Source organism: Vipera ursinii, assembly GCF_947247035.1.
Source record: "Vipera ursinii genome assembly, chromosome: 11".
Lineage (NCBI taxonomy): Eukaryota > Metazoa > Chordata > Lepidosauria > Squamata > Viperidae > Vipera > Vipera ursinii.
In genome coordinates, this window is record NC_139524.1 from 2277777 (window position 1) to 2301900 (window position 24124).

The 24124-nt window shown below is 47.1% G+C and overlaps 1 protein-coding gene across 1 annotated transcript in view; it reads right to left on the reverse strand.

Annotated features, from left to right (window-relative positions):
• The window catches only part of ITGA11 (integrin subunit alpha 11), a gene marked incomplete at its 5' end in the record, with an annotated part of 172876 nt that extends 149879 nt beyond the window's left edge, over nt 1-22997 (reverse strand). The window contains one exon of the mRNA XM_083371097.1: nt 22946-22997. Within this exon, the coding sequence (XP_083227223.1) occupies nt 22946-22997 (52 nt within the window). The remainder of the gene's footprint in view (nt 1-22945) is intronic.
• Between the last annotated feature and the right edge of the window lie 1127 nt (nt 22998-24124).

Consider the following 24124-nt stretch of genomic DNA (forward strand, 5'->3'; position numbering starts at 1 on the left):
GTGGCCCCCAGGGGGAGGGCCTTCTCTGTGGGCGCCCTGGACTTATGGAATCGGTTGCCGGTTGAGCTCCGGACGGCACCCGACCTTCACTCCTTCCAACGCAATCTGAAGATGAAGTGGCTGGAACAGACCACTCAAGACAGCTGGTAACATTCAACTGATTTATTAAGACAGAGCGAAAAGGTACAGGAGCACTTGGCTATTTATAGTCTGGCGCCGGTCGTACGGTCCAATCACGAGCCGCCCTTCTTCCCGCTTTACTTCTCTTCCAATCAGCTCTGCGGCTCGTTTGACAGTTCTGCTCCTCGTGCGGCGGCTTGTGTTGTTTGACAGCCGCGAGCTGTCAACTTGTGCGCATGCGCCAGTCCAGGAGTTTTGACAGCTGTCAAAACTCCCTCGTGTTCCGCTGTCAACGATTTACCTCATGTTCCGCTGATAATGTTAAACCTTTATGAATCAAGAATGTTAACACATAAACTGCATAACTGAACTATACACATATAATACACCCCTTACCCCTCCCCTGGATGGTTTCCGCCCCCGTGTGTTTGTTTGTCGCTCCCTGCCCATTCATAGTCTTGCAAGTAAGTTGGTGGTTTCCTCGATCGGCTGGACCGTCGTGGGGGGGCCTCGTCTTCGAGAACTCCTTCCTCCTGCGGTTGTGGCTGTGCTTCTTCGGATGGCGGAACGCTAGGTATAAAGGGGGTTAAAAGGGGTTGTTGTGATGGTGGGGGTGTGTTTTGTGGTTTGCGGATTCTTATTTGATCTAGGTGTCGTCGTAGTTGGCCGTGTGTGTCAGAGTGGATTAAGTATGAGACAGGTCCGGTTTGCTTTATTATGACGCCTTGGATCCATTTTTGGTTGTTGGTGTAATTTCTAGCCCAGATAGCTTGGCCTGGCAGAAAGGTTTGTGGCACGGATGTAGGAGGTTGTGGTTCATTAGGAGTTCTATCTGGGTGCAGTCTGTCTAATCTTGTTATTAGCCTCCTGCCCCATCGAAGTTCGGCTGGTGATTTGCCAGTGGTGGTGCCGGGTGTCGTGTGTTGGGCTAGGAGGAATTGGCTAAGGCGTCGGTGCCAGTTCCCTTTTATGAATTTATTAAGTGCTTCTTTTGTTGACCTCACCATTATTTCTGCCATGCCATTAGTCGACGGGTGGAAGGGTGCTGACGTCACCAGTCTAATACAGTTCCTCGAAGCGAACATCTGAAATTCACGAGAGGTGAATTGTGGGCCGTTATCCGAAACTATGACGTCTGGGAGGCCATGTGTTGCAAAAACTTTTCTAAGTGCTTGTATAGTGGAGTATGTTGTTATTTTATTTAGGGGTATCACCTCGAGCCATTTAGAAAAGCTATCTACAATTATTAAGAAATTCTGCCCTCGTATTGGTCCCGCAAAATCTAGGTGGATACGGGACCATGGGTTTTTTGTTGTTTCCCACTTATGGATTGGAGCATGGGGTGGTTCGCTTCTTGTTAGTTGGCAAGTATAACATCCCCCTACATGTTGTTCTATGTCTTTATCAATTCCTGGCCACCATACATAGCTTCTTGCAAGTAACTTCATTTTTACCATTCCAGGGTGCCCTTCGTGTAATGTTTGTAATGTTTGTTGTATATTTGTGTGAGGTATCACTACTCTATTTCCCCATAGAAGACAGCCTAAATGGGAGGTTAGTTCTGCTTGTCTGGTGAAAAAGGGGCGAAATGTTTCTGCTGGGCTTTTGTGTGGCCATCCAGTTGTGACCCATTGCAGAACCCTGCTGAGAGTTGAATCCTTCGCGGTGTTATCAGCAATGATTTTTGCTGTGAGGGGAAATTCTGGTAATTCCTCGATGGCCATAATGTTGCTCGCAGGGGCTGGGGCTGGGTCGTGGCAACGTATAGGGAGTCTGCTTAGGCAATCTGCATGCCCTAGTTCCTTGCCTGGTTTGTATACTAGTTTGTAGGAGTAAGCTGATAGAAAGGTTGACCAGCGTAGGATTCTAGGGGACAATATTTGCGGGGTCGTTTTGTCCCAGGTAAATATGCCTAATAGGGGTTTGTGGTCTGTGAAGATAGTGAACTGTCTGCCATACAGATAGTCGTGAAATTTTTTAACTCCGGCAACGATGGCCAGGGCCTCTCTGTCAATTTGAGCGTAGTTCCTTTCTGTTTTAGTCAGAGTCCGAGAGTAAAATGCAATGGGTCTTTGGGTGTCGTCCTGGTCCAGGTGGCTCAAGACTGCCCCAATCCCGTATGGAGATGCATCGCAAGCGATGCAGACGGGGGTGTCCTCCTGGAATAGCGTGATAGTGGAACTTTTACAAATGATGTTCTTGAGTGACTGAAAACTGTTTTCATGCACTCTTGTCCAGGTCCAGGGGTTGCCCTTGTCTAATAGCCTATGAAGTGGCTCTGCAATAGTAGCCTTGTGGGGGAGGAAGGCGTGGTAAAAATTTAATAATCCCAAAAACGCCTGAAGTTCCTGTTTGTTTTTGGGGCTGGGGGCTGCTTGGATGGCTTTTAGTTTGTCGTTTGTCGGGTGAATGCCCTGGGCGTCAATCTTATAGCCGAGGAATTCCGTAGAGGGAACTCCTATAGAGCACTTCTCTCTTTTTAGTTTAAATCCGGCCGTTCGGAATCGCTCTAGCACAGCTGACAGTCTGTCGGCTAGGATGGCTTCTGTTTCTCCGGCGATAAGTACATCGTCGAAGTAAGGGGAGACCCCGGGGATTCCCTTTAATGTTTTTTCCATAATACTTTGGAAAATGCCTGGGGCGGCCGAAATGCCAAATTGTAGTCTTGTCACTTTAAATGCTCCGCGGTGAGTGACGATTGTCTGGGCTGCCGCGGTGTCATCTGTCACCGGCAACTGCAAATACGCCTGCGTGAGATCTAATTTCGCAAAAATGGCGCCTGAGCGAATAGAAGCCAGGACGTCCCTAACTGCTGGAATGGGGTAAGAGTGGGCATTAAGTGCTAAGTTGAGTGTCCCCTTATAATCTGCGCATATTCTGATTTGGCCATTTGGTTTTAGTGGTGTTACTATGGGGGTTTCCCAACTGCCCCCGTCAGTAGGTTCTAAAACTCCAAGTTTGACAAGGCGTTCCAGTTCGTCCTCAATTTTTTGTTTGAGGGCGAAGGGGACCCGCCTGGCCCTGATTTTAATAGGCTGTATGGCGGGGTTTAAGTTAAGGGCGATGGGAGGTCCTGTGTATTTGCCTAAGGAACCATCAAAGACGTCTGCAAACTTCCTGCAGACAGTCTCAAGGTTTGATGTCTGAATGGCGTTGACGCCTGTGAGGGCAATTCCTAAAGGGCTAAACCAGTTTAACCCTATCAGATTAGTGCGATCCCCCTGGGTGACTAATACTTCTAGTGGTCCCTTGAACTTCTTGTATTCTACCCAGAGCTTAGCCCTCCCCTTGAGTTGAATTGGTGTCTTCTGGTAGTCAGCTAATTGAACTTGAGGGTTTTTTAACGGTATTGTTTTTTTACTGCGCTCACAAATTTCTCTATACGTTCTAGACGAAATTAAGGTTACAGCAGAACCTGAATCCACCTCCATGTCGCAATAGACTCCCTGTAATTTAGTTTTAATTTTTACCTTAGGGCTTAAGCTGTGTACTCCCTCCACTGTCTTCACTAACCCCTCTGAGGGCTTTCCCTTACTGGCTCGGTGGGTTATCGTACCTGGGGAAGCAGCCTCTACTTCATGCAGGTTGTCGCGGGGACGGCCTCGGCAGACGGGTTTAATGTGGCCGGTCTTGCCACAATTATGACATTTAGCGCTCCGGAAACGGCAATTTGCCCGGGCATGGTTTCCGCCGCAGCTGGCACAGGCGTTTCATTGTTCCCTTTGGGCTGAGGTGAAATTTCTTGGACTGGGGCGGTCGTTGTTGTCGCTCCGTCTACCTTGCCTTCTCTCCATTCGGCGTTGTAATGCATCGGTGTCTGTTAGATCGATGGACTCTTCGTCGCTGAGACACGCTTCGTCCTGATGGACGCTGCTTTGGGGTTCCATTGCCGTTCGGTTGGAGGGCTTCTTGTGGTTATCTTCATACGCCAAAATCTCACGGGAGACCTGGGCGAGGGTCATCTCCGGCTTTGACGTGATTTTTTTCTTGAGACGTTCGTCCCTCAGCCCGATGACCACCTGGTCCCGAATCCGGTCCTCTAAGTCTGGGAAGTTGCAGCTTCGCGCAGCGTGCCGGACTCCCGCGATGAAATCATTTGCTGGTTCATCCGGCCGCTGCCTTCGTTGGGCGAACTGTACCCGCCAGTACAGTTCTGAACGGGCCGGCATGTAGTGCTTGCTGAGCCGGTCAACGAGTTCTGAGTATGGGACTTCAGTGATCGGCACCGGGCTGAATAGTCCGACAGCAGCATCGTAGACGGGCGGACCGCTGATGTACAGTAGTGCGGCTGCCTTGGCTCTGTCATCTGTTATTTTGCTGACGAGGAGGAATCCCTCTACCTGCCCCAGATGCGACTCCCATCGCTCGGGGTGGTGCGTGTCAAACTCCCTCACTCGTCCGAAATTTGCCATGCTGTCAGGGCTCGGTGGTCCGCTTCGCTGGGGAGTTAAAACTCCCAGTGACTCGCTCTATCGGCCGAGGATTCCCCTAGCCGTGACTTCAGCTCTGGAAGCGGATCCCACCTTCGTCGCCAGTGAAGTGGCTGGAACAGACCACTCAAGACAGCTGGTAACATTCAACTGATTTATTAAGACAGAGCGAAAAGGTACAGGAGCACTTGGCTATTTATAGTCTGGCGCCGGTCGTACGGTCCAATCACGAGCCGCCCTTCTTCCCGCTTTACTTCTCTTCCAATCAGCTCTGCAGCTCGTTTGACAGTTCTGCTCCTCGTGCGGCGGCTTGTGTTGTTTGACAGCCGCGAGCTGTCAACTTGTGCGCATGCGCCAGTCCAGGAGTTTTGACAGCTGTCAAAACTCCCTCGTGTTCCGCTGTCAACGATTTACCTCATGTTCTGCTGATAATGTTAAACCTTTATGAATCAAGAATGTTAACACATAAACTGCATAACTGAACTATACACATATAATACAGAAGACCTATTTATTTGAACAAGCCGGCCTGGCCTGATGGGGAATGTGTTGGGGTTTTTTATTGTGGTTTTTACATTATTATTTATTGTTTTAGCTTGGGCTTTGTATTTAATTCTCTTTTTAACTTTTGTACCTTGTATTTTATATGTGCCCTGTTCACCGCCCTGAGTCCTTCGGGAGAAGGGCGGTATACAAATATAATAAACTATAAACTATAACTATATCTAATTTCAGCTATATAACTGAATAAAAATGAAGGAGAACAAAGCCATGCCTTGTCTTTGTCAAAGTGAAACAGAATTGTCTGAGATCAGGGATAAATCTTAATTGGAATTTTCAGCCAGCATTTGGCTAGGACATGAACTGGCATTTCCTATTTTTCTGAAAGTGTTGCTTTGATCAAAGGGCAAATGGACCATCATGTCTCCTGCAATATGAGCCTATTCTCTACGTTCAGATAGGTGAGGAAAGAACCTGCGCAGAACACTGAAGAATCATTTCCTACCACTATAGAGCATTTTTTTTATTTATTAAAACCCATCTTTATTATTTTTACAAATAACTCAAGGCAGCAAACATATCCGACACACCATCCTTCTCCTATTTTCCCCACAACAATCCTGAGAGTTGAAAGAGTGACTGGCCCAAGGTCACCCAACTCTTTCATGGATAAGGCAGGACCTGAACTCACAATCTCCTGCTTTCTAACCTTAGCCTTAGCCCACCCAAATATGTATCTTACACATTTGAATGGTGACTACTTGGGGAAAGCTGCTCAGTGCAACTTGTATTGGCATATTGCTCTAAGCCAGAGGTTATACATCAAATTGAACTGTAAATCATGATTTGTAGAGAATGACAGGAATCTGTTTCATGGACATCATAAATACAATCACACCTGTAATGTATCGGCCTTTTGTATATGATGTAAGTGTTTGCTCTTGTTGCACTGCTTGCTAATTGCTTGCATTCAGTTGCTAAATGCTAGTTTACGTGTATGTTGTAATGGTTGCTAGCCGGTCCAGACTGGTTGTCTCCAGGCGGCTAAGTAGGTCTTTGGGAGGGAAACCTCTGCTTCAAACCTATTGGTCGCCGCCTATTGGCCAACCATATAAATAGCTGCGCAGCAGCTCCCTTGTTGCTTCTGTTCTGTTTGACCTTTAATAAAGCATGTTGCTGTTTTGAACCTTCTGTCTCGCTCAATGCCTACAAGAACCGGCTACACAACAACACATACAAGGAAACTGTGAGCCTCAATTCAAGAGACAGAAAGTTTGGAAGTCCTTAGGATGGAGCTTTCTAGCTGTAATAAGTAACTTGTGGCAATCCCACTGTATCACTCTCAGATATTCACAATGAGTGATTTAACTACTCTACCTCTACAGGAATGCAGTCTCCTCTCCTACTCTCCAACATCAGATGAAGCCTGCATCACTTCACAATTGTTTTCAATCCGCAGAAAAGATAGTGGTACCAGGGCATTAAGCAACTGTTTCATTTTTTGAAAGCCTGCACAGTACAGCCACAGGTTGCCAAAATCCCTGGTGCAGGTGGTCCCCAGAAGATATCAGGGTTTCTTTCTTCTCCCTCACAGTAGCCTTAAAGACATTTGCTAATTAGAACAATGTAGCTGAACAGTGGACGATCACTTGACTATGAGCCAGCAGTGTGCAGCAGCAAACAAAAAAGCTAATACAATCCTGGGTTTTATAAACAGAGGCATAGAATCAAGATCACGCAAAGTATTATTACTGCTTTATAAAACCCTAGTAAGACCACACCCAGAGTTCTGCAGCCAATTTTCGTCACCATATCACAAAAAAGATGTTGAGAGTTTGGAAAAAAATTCAGAGAAGAGCAACTAAGGTGATCAAAGGCCTGGAAACCAAAACATACAAAGAACGGCTTGGGTTTGGCTAGTCTGGAGAAAAGAAGAAATAGGGGAGACATGAAAGCAGTGTTCCAGTATCTGAGGGGCTGCCACAAGGCAGAGAAGGGCAGGTTGTTCACCAAAGCACCAGAGGGAAGGATGAGAAACAATGGTTGGAAGCTGATCAAAGAGAGAAGCAACCTTGAATTAAGGAGAAACTTCCTGACAGTGAGGACAATCAACCAGTGGAACAGCTTACCCCCAGAAATTGTGGGCACTCCATCACTGGAGAGTTTTAAGAAGAGACTAATCACTTGTCTGAGATAGCATAGGTTCTCCTGCTTGAGCAGGGGGCTGGACTAGAAGACCTCCAAGGTCCCTTCCAGCTCTATTCTATTCTATAATGGGGAGTGCAGTGGCTGAGCGGTTAAAGTCGCTGAGCTTGAAAGCTGACAGCTCAGATTTGAGCCCCGAGTGCTGCTCAACAAGGTCAGCTCCCATTATTTGCCTCAGTGCCTGCCCACCTAGCAGTTTGAATATATATGCTTTGGCATATAGTCATGCTGGCCACATGACCACAGTAATTGTCTTTGGACAACACTGGCTCCCTCAGCTAAGAAATGGAGATGAGCACCACCCCCAGAGTCAGAAACAATTGGACAAAGGGAAACCTTTACCTTTACCTTTAGCTTTAATAGATATTTTGCTCATCTTTCACAGGTGCCAGTGTAAATACAGAATGAACCTCCCCTTTTTTGAAACTCCCCATTTTATTTTGGGTAAAAAATACTTCAAAATCAACTAAAGACAAAACTTGAGACATTCCTCAACCTCTTTTAGCTATTAGCTATGTAACAGCTGAACCTTAAGTTTGTTAACAAATCACCATAGCAACTCCTTAACTACCAGAGATACATCCTGCTACTGAACCACCTCATAAACCACCTCATAAATGGTTGAGGCACACACAATTATAGACAATGAATACATACATCAGCAGTTCTGAACTTCATGTAGGGCCAGGCAAGTTCATGGAAAATGTGTGTGAATTACTTGCTGTGGGTATCTTGAACTGATGTGCAGAGAAGGAGTTCTCAGATGGGGTCCAGTTTCTGGAGCACCCTTGGAAGGTGCTTCATAACTAAGCAGTGTAAATTGGGTGTTAGAAGCATTGTGGGAACTGTGATGTAACAATTATAAAAAAGTAAAATGCATGAGGTGTCCTGAATGTCATTAGTGAAATATTAAATACATAAAAGCAATAATTATTTACAGATGTTAGAAGGAATGTTGATATTTTCCTCACAAGCAACATTAGTAATCATTCTGACATTAAACGTAAATCTCATAACACTATAAACACTAATTTTGTACATAAAATATCTTAATGCTTTTAAATGCATTTTGTTGTTATTGTTAGCTGCGAAGTCATGTCTGACCCATCGCGACCCTATGGACAATGTTCCTCCAGGCCTTCCTGTCCTCTACCATCTTCGGGAGTCCATTTAAGCTCACACCTCCTGCTTCAGTGACTCCATCCAGCCACCTCCTTCTGTCGTCCCCTTCTTCTCTTGCCCTCAATCTTTCCCAGCATTAGACTCTTCTCCAGTGAGTCCTTCCTCCTCATTAGGTGGCCAAAGTATTTGAGTTTTAGCTTCAGGATCTGGCCTTCTAAAGAGCAGTCAGGGTTGATCTCCTCTAGGATTGACTGGTTTGATCGCCTGGCAGTCCAAGGGACTCGCAGGAGTCTTCTCCAGCACCATGGTTCAAAGGCCTCAATTCTTTGGCGCTCAGCCTTTTTTATGGTCCAACTTTCACTGCCATACATTGCAACTGGGAAGTCCATAGCCTTGACTATACGCACTTTTGTTGACAGGGTGATGTCTCTGCTTTTTAGTGTGCTGTCTAGATTTGCCATGGCTTTCCTCCCCAGGAGCAAGCGTCTTTTAATTTCTTGGCTACAGTCCCCATCTGCAGTGATCTTGGAGCCCAGGAAAATAAAATCTGTCACTACCTCCATTTGTTCCCCATCTATTTGCCAGGAATTGAGAGGGCCGGATGCCATGATCTTCATTTTCTTAATGTTTAGTTTCAACCCAAGTTTTGCACTCTCCTTCTTCACCCGCAACAAGAGGCTCTTTAGTTCTTCTTCACTTTCTGCCATTAGAGTGGTATCATCTGCATATCTTAGGTTGTTGATATTTCTCCCGGCAATCTTAATTCCAACTTTTGATTCATCTAGCCCTGCCTTTCTCATGATGTGCTCTGCATATAAGTTAAATAGGCAGGGTGACAGTATACACCCTTGCCGGACTCCTTTCCTAATTTTGAACCAATCAGTGGTTCCGTGTCCAGTTCTCACTGTTGCTTCTTGGCCCACATATAGGTTTCTCAAGAGACAAATAAGATGGTTTGGTACGCCCATCTCTTTAAGAACTTGCCACAGTTTGTTATGATCCACACAATCAAAGGCTTTAGCATAGTCAATGAAGCAGAAGTAGATGTTTTTCTGGAACTCTCTAGCTTTCTCCATGATCCAGCATACGTTGACAATTTGATCTCTGCCTCTTCGAAATCCTGCCTGTACTTCTGGTAGTTCTCGATCCACATACTGCTGGAGTCTAGCTTGTAGGATTTTAAGCATAACTATACTAGCATGAGAAATGAGTGTAATGGTGCGATAGTTTGAACATTCTTTGGCACTGCCTTTCTTTGGAATTGGAATGTAAACTGATCTTTTCCAGTCCTGTGGCCACTGTTGAGTTTTCCAAATTTGCTGGCAAATTGAGTGTAGCACTTTTACTGCTATGAAGGTGCCTGCATATATAACACCCCTCCCCCCTTAGAGGAGAACCACGTACAACTATAAACAATATTAACTATATACAACGTGTGTTAATACAAGGCAACTGTGGGGTAGTCACTTGCACACATAGTCTGCTAAATAGGCCGGTGTCCTGTGGTGCCGGGTGGACCATCTGGGTGTGGCTTGGCCCTGTACTTGGACAGCCGGTTTGTGGAGTCTCTGTGCTGGGTTGAGCAGAGCTGGTTGCAGGAGGCCCTCCTCCTCTGGTTCCGGTTCTGGGTTGTTTCTGGTTGGGCTGACCTCCCCTGGGGTGCGGCTGCTCTGTTGGGCATGTGTGGTGCACTCAGGGACCCTTCCTCTGAGCTGGTCAATCTGACGCCTTATGTGTCTGTCACCCTCCACCCCCACGATGTAAGAGAGGGGTCCGGTTTTCTCAACCACTGTCCCCGGAACCCATGGATGCCCTGCCCCATATTTCCTTGCCCAGACCAGGTCCTCTACGTTGAGAACCCTGTGTGCTGGTGATGATGATGCTGATGATGATGGTGGCCTATCCGTCTCAGCTGCTACTCGGTCCGGGTGCAAACGGTCCAGCTTGGTGATGAGATGCCATCCCCATCGAAGTTCTGCTGGGCTCTTTCTTGTAGTGTGTTGGTCGAGTAGGAATTTTGCCAGTCTGTGATGCCAGTCCCCGCTAATCAGGGCTTTTTTTCTCATAGAACGCTCAGAACGGAGTTCCGGCACCTTTTTTTGGATGGAACCTTGTAGGGTAAGCAAGGCGGGTTGTATGACATGTGTGAGTTCCGGCACCTTTTTCTTTTACAAAAAAAGCACTGCCGCTAATGATGCGCCGGAGTGATGCAACGGAGTCCTTACCATCCGTTCAGCTTGCCCGTTGGTCGATGGATGAAAGGGCATGCCTAATCCAATTCACCTTCAAGAATGCCTGGAAATCATTAGCGGTAAACTGAGGCCCGTTATCAGACACAATTACGTCAGGGAGGCCGTGTGTGGCAAAGAAAGCTCTGAGCACCTGGATTGTCCTACCCGAGGTCATGTTGGGAACAGGGACTACCTCCAGCCACTTGGAGTGGCTGTCCACTACTACTAAGAACAGTTGGCCCTGAAATGGCCCTGCATAGTCAATGTGGATGTGGGACCAGGGTGTGTGTGTGGCCTCCCACCTGTGTACTGGTGCGTGTGGCATTTCTGGCCTGGATCTCTGGCACGTGTAACAGGCCTTGACCCGTTCCTCTATGTCCTTGTCCAGGCCTGGCCACCAGAGGTAGCTTCATCCTAACCACCCCCGGGTGTCCCTCATGTAAGGAGTCCAATACCTTGCCCCGGACTGTGGTGGGAATAATAACCCTGCTTCCCCAGAGGAGGCAACCCCTGTGCATGGAGAGCTTGTTGCGCCTGGTGAAATAGGCCTGGAACTCAGGCCCCAGGGACTTGTCCTGCCACCCTGTGCAAACCCATGCGTGTACCCTGCTCATGATGTTGTCAGTGGCTGTGTTGCTGGCAATGTCCTTGGCATGGACTGGGCATTCTGGTAGTTCCTGCAGAGCTAGGATCTGTGTTGCTGGTGCCGGGTCTGGTTCAGTGTGTCAATGGGTAGCCTACTTAGGCCATCTGTGTGGCCCATCTCCTTCCCTGGCTTGTGCACCAGCTTGCAATTGTAGGCTGCAAGGAAGATGGACCACCGGAGTATTCTGGGGGACAGAATTTGGGGTGTCTGCCTGTCCGTTGTGAACAGGCCCAGGAGTGGTTTGTGGTCCGTGTAAACAGTGAACTCCCTGCCATGCAGATAATTGTGGAATTTTTTGATTCCTGCCATGATCGCCAGGGCTTCCCTGTCAATTTGGGCGTAGTTTCTTTCTGCTCCAGACAGCGTCCTGAAATAGTAGGCTATGGGGATTTGAGCCCCATTAGGCTCGAGGTGACTGAGTATTGCACCGACACCATAAGGGGATGCATCGCATGCGATGCATATGGGCTTTGTCTCGATGAACTGGGTTACTGTGGACTTGTCCAACAGTAGTGCTTTTAAAGCCCTGATGCTTTGGTCGTGGGCGGAAGTCCAGACCCATGCTGCCTGCTTGTCCAGTAACCTGTGAAGTAGCTCTGCAATGGCTACCTTGTGTGGAAGGAATGTGTGATAGAAGTTCAGCAGGCCCAGGAATGCCTGTAGCTCCGCCTTGTTCTTGGGTGTGGGTGCCAGTTTGATTGCCCTCACCTTGGACTCTGTGGGGTGGATTCCCTTGGCATCTACCCTGAATCCCAAGAATTCTGTGGAGGGAACACCTATGCTGCATTTCTCCTTCTTTAGCTTGAGGCCAGCTGTGCGCAGCCTGGACAGTACCTCCCTCAGCCTACCTGCCAGCTCATCTGCTGATGCTCCTGCAATCAGGATGTCATCAAAATAGGGGCAGACTCCTGGGATGCCCCTGAGTGTTTTCTCCATGACTTCCTGGAAAATGCCAGGAGCTACGCTGATCCCAAACTGCAGCCTATTCACCCAGAACGCTCCCCTGTGTGTTACTATGGTTTGAATGTCAGCTGTTGCCCTGGTAACCATGAGTTGCTGGTACGCCTGCGCAAGATCGAGCCTTGCAAAAATGGCGCCGCCTTGGAGGGAAGCGAGAACGTGGCTGACCGTGGGGACCGGGTAAGCGTGCGGGTTTAGGGCGCGGTTGACCGAGCACTTGTAGTCGGCGCAGATCCTTATTTCCCCGTTGGATTTGAGGGGGGTGACGATTGGGGTTTCCCACTCCCCCCCATCTACGGGCTCTAAGATTCCCTGGGCCACCAGCTTATCCAGTTCGCACTCAATTTTGTGTTTGAGCATGAAGGGGACTCGCCGCGGCCGGACCCTGACAGGGGGGAACATTCAAGTTAAGCTTGAATGAGATGGGGGGCCCTGTGTACCTGCCCAGCGTTCCGTCGAAGACGTCTGCGAACTGCTTGCAGATGGCCTCAATGGAGTCTCCCTGGATCCGGTGGATCCCGGAGACTGTGATTCCCAGGGCCTCAAACCAGTCTAGACCGACCAGGCTGGCTCTCCGGCCCTCTACCACTACAACCTCCAGGTGCTCTTCGCGACCCTTAAACCCCACCGAGACGGTAGCCTCCCCCTTTACCTTGACCAGCGAATTCTGAAAATCGGTCAGGGTTAAATTTGTAGGCCGTAATTTAATCCGCTGCTTGCTCCGGCTATTAAGAGCCTTGGTGGAGCAGTGGGCTGATGCCTCCTTAAGTAACACCAGCTGCCTGCAATTATTGCAGGTTTGCATCCCACCAGGCTCAAGGTTGACTCAGCCTTCCATCCTTCCGAGGTAGGTAAAATGAGGACCCAGATTGTTGAGGGCAATTAAACTGACTTTGTAATAATGCCGCTTGGGGGTGTGTGTGTGAAAGCCCTAACAAGCAGGCATATACATAGGATGAAGGCTACTGCTAAGCTTGTAAGCCGCCCTGAGTCTTCGGAGAAGGGCGGGATATAAATGTAATAAATATATATATATATATAGTTAAGGGTCTCATCTGAAATGATTGAGACCGCTGATCCGGAGTCAAGCTCCATGCTGCAAGGGACGCCTTGCAAGCGGATTGTTAATCTAATTTTGGGTTTGAGCAGCCGGCGGCTACCCATGTGGTTAATGGCCAGCCGGCTCTCAACATAGCCAATTCGCGTTTTGGTCGTGGCCCCAGTACCTTCGAACGGCGATTCCTCCGGTTGCAGCTTGTGGATCTCCTCTCAGGGGCAGCGGCTACGACAGACCGCGGCTATGTGGCCTGTTTTCTTGCAGGTCCGACACATGGCCAACCGGAACTTACAGAGGCTGCGCACGTGGTTCCCACCACACCCTGCGCACTTCTGAGGGTTAGCGGCGTTGCTGGGAGGCCTGGGCTTGTCTAGGTGTCTGACTCGCTGGTTGGGGGTCGACTTCCACTGGAGGAGGTCGATGCTCTGGTTGTCCTCGGCTGTGGCAACCTGCCGGTGGACGCTGGCCACCTGGCTGCCGGTCTGGGTCTCCTGGACTGCTTGGACGGCCCCGTTGGCCGCTTCATGGGCCAGGATGGCGTCTTCGGCTTCCTGGAGCGAAACCTCCTCTCTTTCGAACAGGCGCTCTTGCAGCCACCTGTCTCGTAGGCTGCAGATCAGCCGGTCCTGTAGCCGCTCCTCCAAGTTCGAAAACCTGCAGGCTACGGCGGCTTCTCGTAGGAATTCGGCACTGGACTTGTCGGGGCGCTGGTCCCTTTTTTCGAACTGTGATCTCACGGCCACTTTGGAGCGCCGGGGCCGGAAGTTTGCATTGAGCTTGGCCACGAGGTCCCGGTACGTGATGGTATTGATTGCTTCTGGGGCGAACAGGTTCGCGGCGATCTCTAGGAGTGCAGCCCCCCTGATGCAGAGCAGGGCTGCCGCCTTTGCGCCGTCCTCCAAGATCTGGTTGAAGCGCATGTACAGTTCGGCGTGAGCCAGGTACCGGGGCCATGTCTCGGGGTGGCGGGTGTCAAATTCGCGGTGTTGTCCGGCCCTTGCCATTGTGGCGTTGGTTTTGGGTCTTGAGTCGCGGATGCGGTGACCGGCGTGGTCCAGTTGGCTGGCGGTCGCATTGGGAGGAAGGGGAAGATTCCTCCTTCCTTCAGTGTGCGGTGCGCTCCCCAAGTGACTTCAGCTCCTTGTCGGCAGCAATCCCACCTTCGTCGCCACTGTAATGTAGTGGGTCCGACGCAAGGAAGAGACGCCAGCCGGAGTACGTGTTCAGCTCTTTATTGGAAGGGGGTAGCGTACTGAGGGATGATGGTTACCTGGCCTCCTTAAATACCTGGCCTGGTAGGCAAACAGCCAATGGGGTTGGCCCTAGGTTTCCCGCCGAAACTGGGTTTCCCGCCAAAACCGTTCAGGCCAACGCCCCCTGGTGGCTGTTGCTATGCAGGTGCCTGCATACATAACACACCCATTCCTGTCCATTTTAGTTCGCTGATACCTAAGATGTCTTGTCATCTCTTGTTTGACCACGTCTAGCTTTCCTTGATTCATGGATCTTACATTCCAGGTTCCTATGGAGAAAAAATCTTTACAGCATCGGACTTTCCTTTCACCACCAGACACATCCACAGCTGAGTGTCCTTTTGGCTTTGGCCCAGTCACTTCATTTTTTCTGGTGCTACTAGTACTAACCCTCTGCTCTTCCCCAGTAGCATATTGGACACCTTCCGACCTGAGGGACTCATCTTCCAGTGTCATATCATTTTTCCTTTTGGTACTGTCCATGGGGTTTTCATGGCAAAGATACTGGAGTGGGTTGCCATTTCCTTCTCCAGTGGATCACGTTTTGTCAGAACTCTCTGCTATGACCTTTCCGTCTTGGGTGGCCCTGCACGGCATAGCTCATAGCTTCATTGAATTACGCAAGCCCCTTCTCCACAAGGCAGTAATCCATGAAGGGGGTTAAATGCATAGAACTATAAAATACAACCCCTCAATGACTGATTATACTGCACACCTGATTCAATGAACAAAATCTCAATATTCAAATTATCTAATTGACCAAACTGATGAATATCAATCAATTCTAAAAAGTGTTCTGGTCAAATATTTTTTTCCTTAAATGATGCAGTTCCTTATTTTTAATTTTCTGCCACATATAACACCTTAAAGAACCACATTTTTACAAAGGACCTATGAGTCTTTTCCTCTTTAGAAGCCATAATTATTTTGCTTCTGCTTGCAGAAATCCAAGCTGATTTGTAATGCCAACTCCTCTGCCTGGCTTTTATAAAATCTCACAGCAGTAGGATTAAAATGTTCCACAGCAATAGATATCCCAATGATACCTCAAATCCAAGGTAATTTACTAGGGAATAAAAAGTGCAAATGGCAGTTGTGACCATTTGATCAAAAGGTTATATATTGGTTTGTGTTTTTTTGCTTTAAAAAACATTAAAAAGAGGAGGGGCATCAAGAGCAGGATCATGACTGCCATGTAGCTGATTTTTAACCACATATCCCCACCCTGTGGACAGCCCTGCATGGGTCTTTTTCAAAGATATTTCTGTTCAAGATAAGCATATCTCCCATGCTACTACCAAAGCATGAGGCTCTTGAGCTTGGGCCAATAAAAAAATATGAAAAAAGTCTCAGACAAACCCCATTTCCATGAAGATAAAGAGAGGAAGGAGGGAAGCATATTCAGATTTGCAAGATTCTGTTCTACAGTTGTTACAATAAAAGTGGTCTTGACCTATATGGCCTTAGTTACCTGGTCTGCTCTAACTTGTAGGACTGAATCAAACCAATCACATGTAACTGATTTTTTTCTACCAAATTGTCCATTTGGTAGAAAATGGACATTTAAACCACTTTGTTAATCCTCTTGAAAAATGGACAAAGGGTGCCTTGATTTTCCAGACCAGAAACATCAGGGTATAACTGTCTATGGAGATTCTCAGTCATCCAGGTCATGGTTGTCCAGGTGTGCTTTTTCAAAAGGCAACTAGACTTCCTTTGTTGAGAGAGGGCTGTTCAAGTTTGACATAGATGGCCTCTTTGACTCCTTTTTTCAAACCAGTAGTCTTTGAAATAGTGGTCTTTGTCTTTGAAATGCAGATGGACTGTTGAATTCTGTCCTGATGGGTTTGTTCTCCTATGTTGTGCCATGCGTATGTGGAGTGGTTGTTTTGTTTCTCCAATAGTTTATAGTTTATTTGATTTATATACCGCCCTTCTCCTTGGTGGGACTCAGGGCGGTTCACAGGGCATACATAAGAAACACTATACAAAAATTAAAAAGAATTAAATCCATGCCCAATTAAAAACAGAAGTACAGATTAAAAACAATTAAAAGCCCATAATCCCCCATCAGGCCAGACCAGCTAATTCGAACAGATGGGTCTTCAGGCCCCGACGGAAAGTTCGAAGGTCTGGTGCCATCCGGAGCTCCACCGGCAATTGATTCCATAAAGCCGGAGCCCCCACAGAGAAGGCCCTCCCCCTGGGGGCCACCAGTCGACATTCCCTGACTGGCGGCACCCTGAGGAGGCCCTCTCTGTGGGAACGCACAGGGCGGAGGGGAGTCGATGCCGGCAGCAGGTGGTCCCTGAGGTAACCCGGACCCATGCCATGTAGGGCCTTAAAGATCGTAACCAACACCTTGAACCTCACCCGAAAGACAACTGGTAACCAATGCAGCTCGCGGAGCAAAGGTGTAACATGGGAGTACCGGGAAACTCCCAAGACAACTCTCGCGGCCGCATTCTGTACCAGTTGGAGCCTCCGAGTGGTCTTCAAGGGAAGCCCCATGTAGAGAGCATTACAGTAGTCAAGGCGAGAGGTCACGAGCGCATGAGTGACTGTACACAGGGCATCCCGGTTCAGATAGGGATCGGCACATGTCTCACTGCATTGTATTGCCATATATCACATTGCTCAGTTTGTGTCTACCGTAGGTGTTTTATTCTTGGTGATGACAATATTGCTTCATTTGTTGTTCTCTTCTTTGCCTGTTGTAGAAGAGATCCTGCTGGGTGTTTTGGGGGATTTGATGAAGGCCCAGTTGGGATAGCCACAAGTTTCTTTGATGTGCTTTAGTTTCAGTCAGAACTGAAGAAGCTTCTTGGATGAGAAGCGAAACATCAAGGAAAAACAAAGTCCAGCTGCCTTTTGAAAAAGCACCTTTGGGATATCAGAATGTAACCTAACCCCCTTGCTGGGTAGACCATAAACTTCAAATAACTCTTTTTAAAAGCTCCACATGCATTGGAATGCTGTGCCAGTGGATTTACTATAATTTTGTTAGAATAATTTGACCCTTCCCTGCATTGCTGCTCAACAAGAACTAGAATCAAACTTCTTTTTGATTCCAAAGACAGTGAACAGACCACAGGATATCAGGAATACATAATTAGAATATCAAAATGCCCTTGAAAAAGGAAGGGACCCTAACCAGTTTCTCCCTTCCCCACCAGCACTCCAGGCAGCCAGGAAAGGCTGGAGAAGAAATCTGGCCTAGCTAAACTAGGGGAAGGGAAACCAAACTTAACTTTTTTTTTGGGGGGGGGGGGTTCAGTTGCTCAGTCCAGCTGAAGCGGGGGAGGGGAGAGGGGTAGAAGGCCACCAGTGGGGAAAAAAATCTATTTTATTGAAGGTGCCCAAGGAAAGACATGGTTCCACATGATGGCACAACACATAGTTAAAAAAAGATAAAATAGGAAAAACCCAACGCAATTCTGGCTGGTTTCCAACCTTGCCTGAGGCAAGGCCCACAGCCCCTTCCCGCCAAATCTGAGAGAATTCGCTTCTTCTCCTTTATTGGCTGTTAGGGGTCAGGTGACCTCCTCCAGGCCCAGCTTGTGATTTAAAGGGCCAGCCCAGCATCTAATCAGGGCACAGGGTTCTCTGAGAATGTCTTAAAGTGGATTAATACTCAAATCCCCCTGCAAGATGAGCATGTGGAGAGAATGAATCCCACCTGCAGGACTCAGACCCTGAAATGGCCCAGGAAGAGCCTGATCCTTCTTCCAGGTTTAAAGAGTGTAAACAGCTTAAGAAGACATTTTGGCTGAAGCAGGGGAACCAAGTCAAAATGTCAAAGATTTCAAATAGCAATAGGAACAGTACTTAGACTTATATATGGATTCACAGTGCCTTACAGCCCTCTCTAAGCAGTTTACAGAGTCAGCCTATTGCTCACCCCCCAACAATCTGGGTCCTCATTTTACCAGCCTTGGAAGGATGGAAGGCTCAGTCAACTGTGAGCCACGTCTCCTTTGCCACCAAGCAAAAAAACCTCTATGGACAAATCAAGAGATTTGGTAATTTTGGTAATGTAAAAGGTAAGAGAAATAAGAAAACTGACACTAAGCATCCTAAAAAGCTAGGATTAAAAGAAATACAGGTAGTCCTCATTTAACAACCACAGCTGGGTCCAATAACTCTGTTGTTAAGTGGGAAATCAAGCGACCACAATTGTGCTTACCTTCTCTTGCCCTTTGGAATGCTCACCCAGTGCCAGATAATGAGCAAGAAGGGAATTAATGTTTAGATTTACATTAATTGGAGGGGATAGGATTCGAGGAGAGTTAGCATACACATTATAGCGATGCACTGGGACCCGCAGACGAGCACACTATACAAACATCTTGGTGTAGTTCCCATTGTGCACCTCTTACTCTTTTGTAATTCCTTTCTCTGAAAGTAAATTTCGGATGAATAGATCAAAATCCAATTCACCTTTCTTTGCCTTGAATTTTTGCAGAAGTGGGCAGTCTTTCCATCTAGAATTCTAGATCAGGGGTAGGCAACCTTGGCTCTTTTATGACTCATGGACTTCAACTCCCAGAATTCCTGAGCTCAGGAATTCTGGGGAAGTGCATGAGTCATAAAAGAGCCAAGGTTGTGTGCCCCTGATCTAGAATAGATGGAGCCACCTATGTGGCCCATCTTAGAGTGGACCACATAAAACTCTTCTTTTTTGCCCCTCCCCTCATTTGCTGTTTCAGGGCTTTCTTTGAGAAGAGATGTAACTTCATAGATCACTAATTGCTTTTACTCCAGACTGGAAAGAGTCTTGGACAGGGCAGGCCTAAGTCTTTCAGATTCAGCAGTATACAAATAAAATTAATTAATTAATTAATAAAAATAAATATTTCCTGGCAACGAGAGAAATTTCTCAGGCTATTATGGTCCATAATTCTATTTCTATGTAAGCTTTATTTTTAACAAATGTTTTAGAAACATTTATCTCCGACCCTGATATATAGATTCCCTAAACCCACATCAGCTGGGGAATTTTGAGAGTTTAAGTTGATGCAACATAAAGTTGCCAAGATTGAGAAACACTGCCATAAACTATTTGCATTATTTATTACATTCTCTGGAATGTCAAGAATTAGCATTACCAAAATCTGCCAGCAAGCCACCAAAATATGAATATATAATTATTTCCATCATTTTGGCACAAAGAAGCCAGGCATGCAAACTATAGCTTGACATATTTAAATAAGTTTCTTCCTCCTCCTCCTCCTATGTAAAAAATATTTGAAAAGTATTTTACAGGAAAAACTGCACTGGGAGAAACACACCACAGGGAAAAGGTTTGCCAGGGCTGGGCACTGGGGGCAGGTGATGAGCAGGAGGGGCTGCTGGTATCAGCCAGATGGGAGGGGGCTGCTGCTGACTTTGCTACTGGCAGAACTGTGTCTCCCTGCTGGAGAAAATAGTCTACCCCAGCTGTGTGTTTCGATCAGTGTATCTCAACCTCAGCAGCGTTAAGAGGTGTGCATTTCAACTCACAAAATTCTGCAGCCAGCCTTAAACTTGCTGAGGTTGAGAAGCAGAGGTTAAGATGGTGGCCTTTGAGGGCTAGAGACAGTGCCGAAGGCCCATAAGTGCCCATAAGTGCCCTTCATTCAAACAGATGGACAGAGTGAGGGATCTTGAAGACATTGGAGTCCAACCCCCTGCCCAAGGTGGGAGTCTTTATCCCATCCTGGACAAGTAAATGTCCAACCTTTTCTTGAAAACCTCCTCTGATGGAGCACCCACAACTACAGGAGGCCAGCTGTTCCATTGGTTAATTGCCTTCATTGTCAGGAAATTCCTTAGTTCCAGGTTAGCTCTCTCTTCAATGAACTTCAACCCATTGCTTCTTGCCTTCTGATGCTTTGGAGAACAAGTCAACCCTCATCTCTATCACTGCCTGACAATTTTAGAAGACTGTTATCATGTCACCCTAATCCTTCTCTTCATTAGGCTAGACGAACCCAGTTCCCTTAGCCATTCATCATATGGTTTGCACGTAAGGACTCCTGCCTTGGGCAGGGGATTGAACTAGAACTAGGTCTCTTCCCGTCCTGATTCTATGATCTAGGACTGGTGGGTAGAGGGGGTGAGCCCTGGATACCTTCTCTACAATTTATGATTACCTCCCAAGACCTAGACCAGAATTTCTTAAATGATAATATCTAGAGCTTATTGAAGTGGTTCACATTATGATCAAAAGAAACATAAAATCAGATACTTTTTCTTCTGGCCATAAATTGGATTGTGAGGAGAGTCTTCAATTTACATTCTTCATTGAAAGAACCCTTTAGATGTGTTCTTCATTCCTTCCATACCTCTTCAGAGTCCGCCTGCAGCTCTTCTCACCTACTCCCTGGAGGGAACCATAAAGATCACCAAGTCATCCCCATGCCTCACAAGCAATGCCAAGGGAGGACATTTGGAGCACAGTTTCAGCCACTGGGATGCCTGAGAAACAAGTCCTTTCGCTGTGTGTGGGTCTCTTCCTCCCCCAAACACAAACAGGCCCAATTCCCAGAAGACAGGAAAGCAGAAGTACACTGGAAAGTCTGAAATTTGTATTATTGGGGCTGGAAAAGCAAGGAGCCAACAGTTTACACGGGTTAGTTCTGCAGATTTAAGTTTCTAACTCACTGGTTTCAGATGGAGGGGTAATACAAACTGAATAAAACAGAAGATGGATTTAGGTTTCTAAGGCAGTGTTTCTCAACCTTAGCAGATGTGAGGACTGCAACATGGCTGGCTGTGGAATTCTAGGAGTTGAAGTCCACACATCTTCAAGCGGCCGACATTGAGAAATCCCGCTCTAAGGAATGAAAGGCTCTGAGAAGCCATTCCTAAATAACTTGTAGGAGAAAAACAATACTAGGTAGGGAACATTACAGTAGATGGCCCACTTTTCCTCACCCTGGAACATCTGTATGAATGAGGACATTACCGATTCTTATAAACCTCATAGCCCCGTCCACAACCCCCTGGGCGATCCTGGCTGGCCCTTGGTCAGTCTGCCTTCACAGTCAACTGTATCTGACTCTGCTGCAAAGTGAATATAATAATAATATTGCTAAGCACATTGGTTTGTGCTTAAATTGTAAGCCGCCCTGAGTCTTCGGAGAAGGGCGGGATATAAATGGGATTAAAATAAAAAATAAAAATAATAAATGGGGAGCAAAATAAAAATAGACTTACTCCCTGTTAATCGATCCCTTGACAGAATGCATCTCTAGATACTAAGCATGAAGCATACGCTTAAAAGGTAAATACAGCTTGGTCTAGTTGTTGCTGTGCAGTGACAGTCTAGCGCCTTCAAACTCTCAGTCTGCGGAATTGCTACACCAGGAGAAAAAAGGCCAACCCTGAAATCTGCTTGGTGGCAAGCAAAACACAATCATTTGTCCACGTGGAAGCGCCTTCCCTCCATAAGTCACCATTTGCTATGCTCCAGCCTTCAAGCTCTCCTCAGCCTGGGAAAAAATGAGGGGTCGTTTCAAATCATTCGCACAAATACAAACGGCAGACTTTCTCCAAAAACCACCACGTGTGCAGAAGACAATTTTCCATCTCTTTTGTTCTAAAGCCTCAGAAGGCAGTGTTTTTGCTGCTGGAGTTGAAACTGAGTGCAAAAAGATGTCAAATATAAGTGAAGCAAGAGGGAGGGAGGGAGGGAGGGAGGGAGAGAGAGAGAGAGAGAGAAAGAAAGAAAGAAAGAAAGAAAGAAAGAAAGAAAGAAAGAAAGAAAGAAAGAAAGAAAGAAAGAAAAAGAAAGAAAGAAAGAAAGAAAGAAAGAAAGAAAGAAAGAAAGAAAGAAAGAAAGAAAGAAAGAAAGAAAAAGTTCTTTCAGCCAGAACAACCCGCCTGCCCCAGCCCTGGCTATACAATGGTGTTTAAATTTGCAGGAACACGGCCAATAAGAAGTTGAAATTTCACCCTCTCCCTCCTCCTCCTCTGTAACTTAATACGCTGTCTTCAGCGGTGCATTGAACCCATATGTGGCGGCCAGGCTGCCTCTTAAAAAAAAGAAAACAGAATCATGAGACCCGAGAAGGTGGCTCCATCAAATTTTATTAACCAAGCCTCTAAAAGCCTCCAGTGAGGACCCAGGCTGTGAATGAGCAGAAGCATTTCAAAAGCTCCATTAAGAACACCTTCCTTTCCCTCCTTCTGCCAAAGCAACAAATTGAACTATCGCAAACGGGGTCCAGCTGCCAAACGCCAAAGCTGCAATCCGAGAGAGAGAGAGAGAGAAAAAAACTTTTTTGGGGGAAAAAGGAGCATCCTCATTCAAGCCTCGTGGAGAGGCACCCATGACGGATGGAATAAATAATGGAACAAATAACAGAGCAAGCGAGCCCACCGGCGAATCCTCTGGGCGAGACTGACGGGAGGCTGCAGAGATCAGGCAGGCTTACCTGTCAGGAGGCTAACGGCCCAGGCCAGCAGCACCCCTCGGCAGGCCTCCATGGGGCTGCCTGGTCAGCCCACGCGCAGAGGTCGCACTCGGTGCAAAGCAGCCTGCGTATCCCGCAACTCTCTCCCCACTCCTGACAGAAGCAGCTCTCGAGAGGAAGTGGGAGGGGCGGGGCCGCAGGAGCTGCAGGAGCCGAGGGGGGCGGGGGGCGGGGGGGCTGGGCCGGCAGCAAGGATTCCCCAGCCCTGGCAGCCTTCTTCGTGGAAAGCCCTCCGGCGAGGACTCGTCCGCAGCGGCAAAGCAAACTTTTCCTCCTAAGCCGCACTCGCAATTTCGAGGTGCTCTTGCCAAGAAGGAGACCGTGAAAACATTGAGCATCATATTAAGTGGCGGGGGGGGGGGAGGGAGCATTTACTCCGAAAAACTGGAAGCGAACCTGCCAAATTTGCACTGTTTTGTTCAAACAAGTCAGCATTTGATCACTTGAAAATGGTCGGTTTGAAGATTTCAAAATGAATTTTTAGATTAGGAAAGTGGGTTAAAAAGCATGTTTGCCAGTCATCTATTTACAATCAGCCGGCTCCTCTCTTTGCTGAGTTACACATTTTTGAGCTGCTGCAAAAATCTGCCACATCTTTCAAACTGCTTTTATTCCAATAAAAGTTTGGTCAATTCCAACAAAAGCATCTTTCTATAACAAATCATTCTTTCACAAATTGCTGCTGAATCCAAATATTCTGCAGCCCCTCAACAACATTGTAAAAAATCCCATTAAAAAGATCAGATCCTTTCTTAGGGTGACTGAGCAAAATTTTGCCTAATATCTATGCTGTGATACAAGAGAAATCACTAATACTGTAAGTGAACAAAAAACAAGACAAAGTGAATAAAAATGAATTTAGTAATAATTTAGTATTCTAAATTATTACGAAAGAAACTCTAAAAGACCTAAATGCTAAATTATGAAATGTTTAAAATACTAAAATGCTAGAATGCTGAAATTCTCCCTCAAAAAGCAGTTGCATCAAGTAAGCATCCGAGAGTGCTCGTAAACTTTGAGGTGACACCTCCTGTTCATGCTGTTGGACTAGCAACGGGGGGGGGGGGAAGTCCAAGGCTCAGGCTGACCCCCATCAAGGAAAACTCCCTGGGGGACTCCACAGGGCTGTTGTGGGGAAAC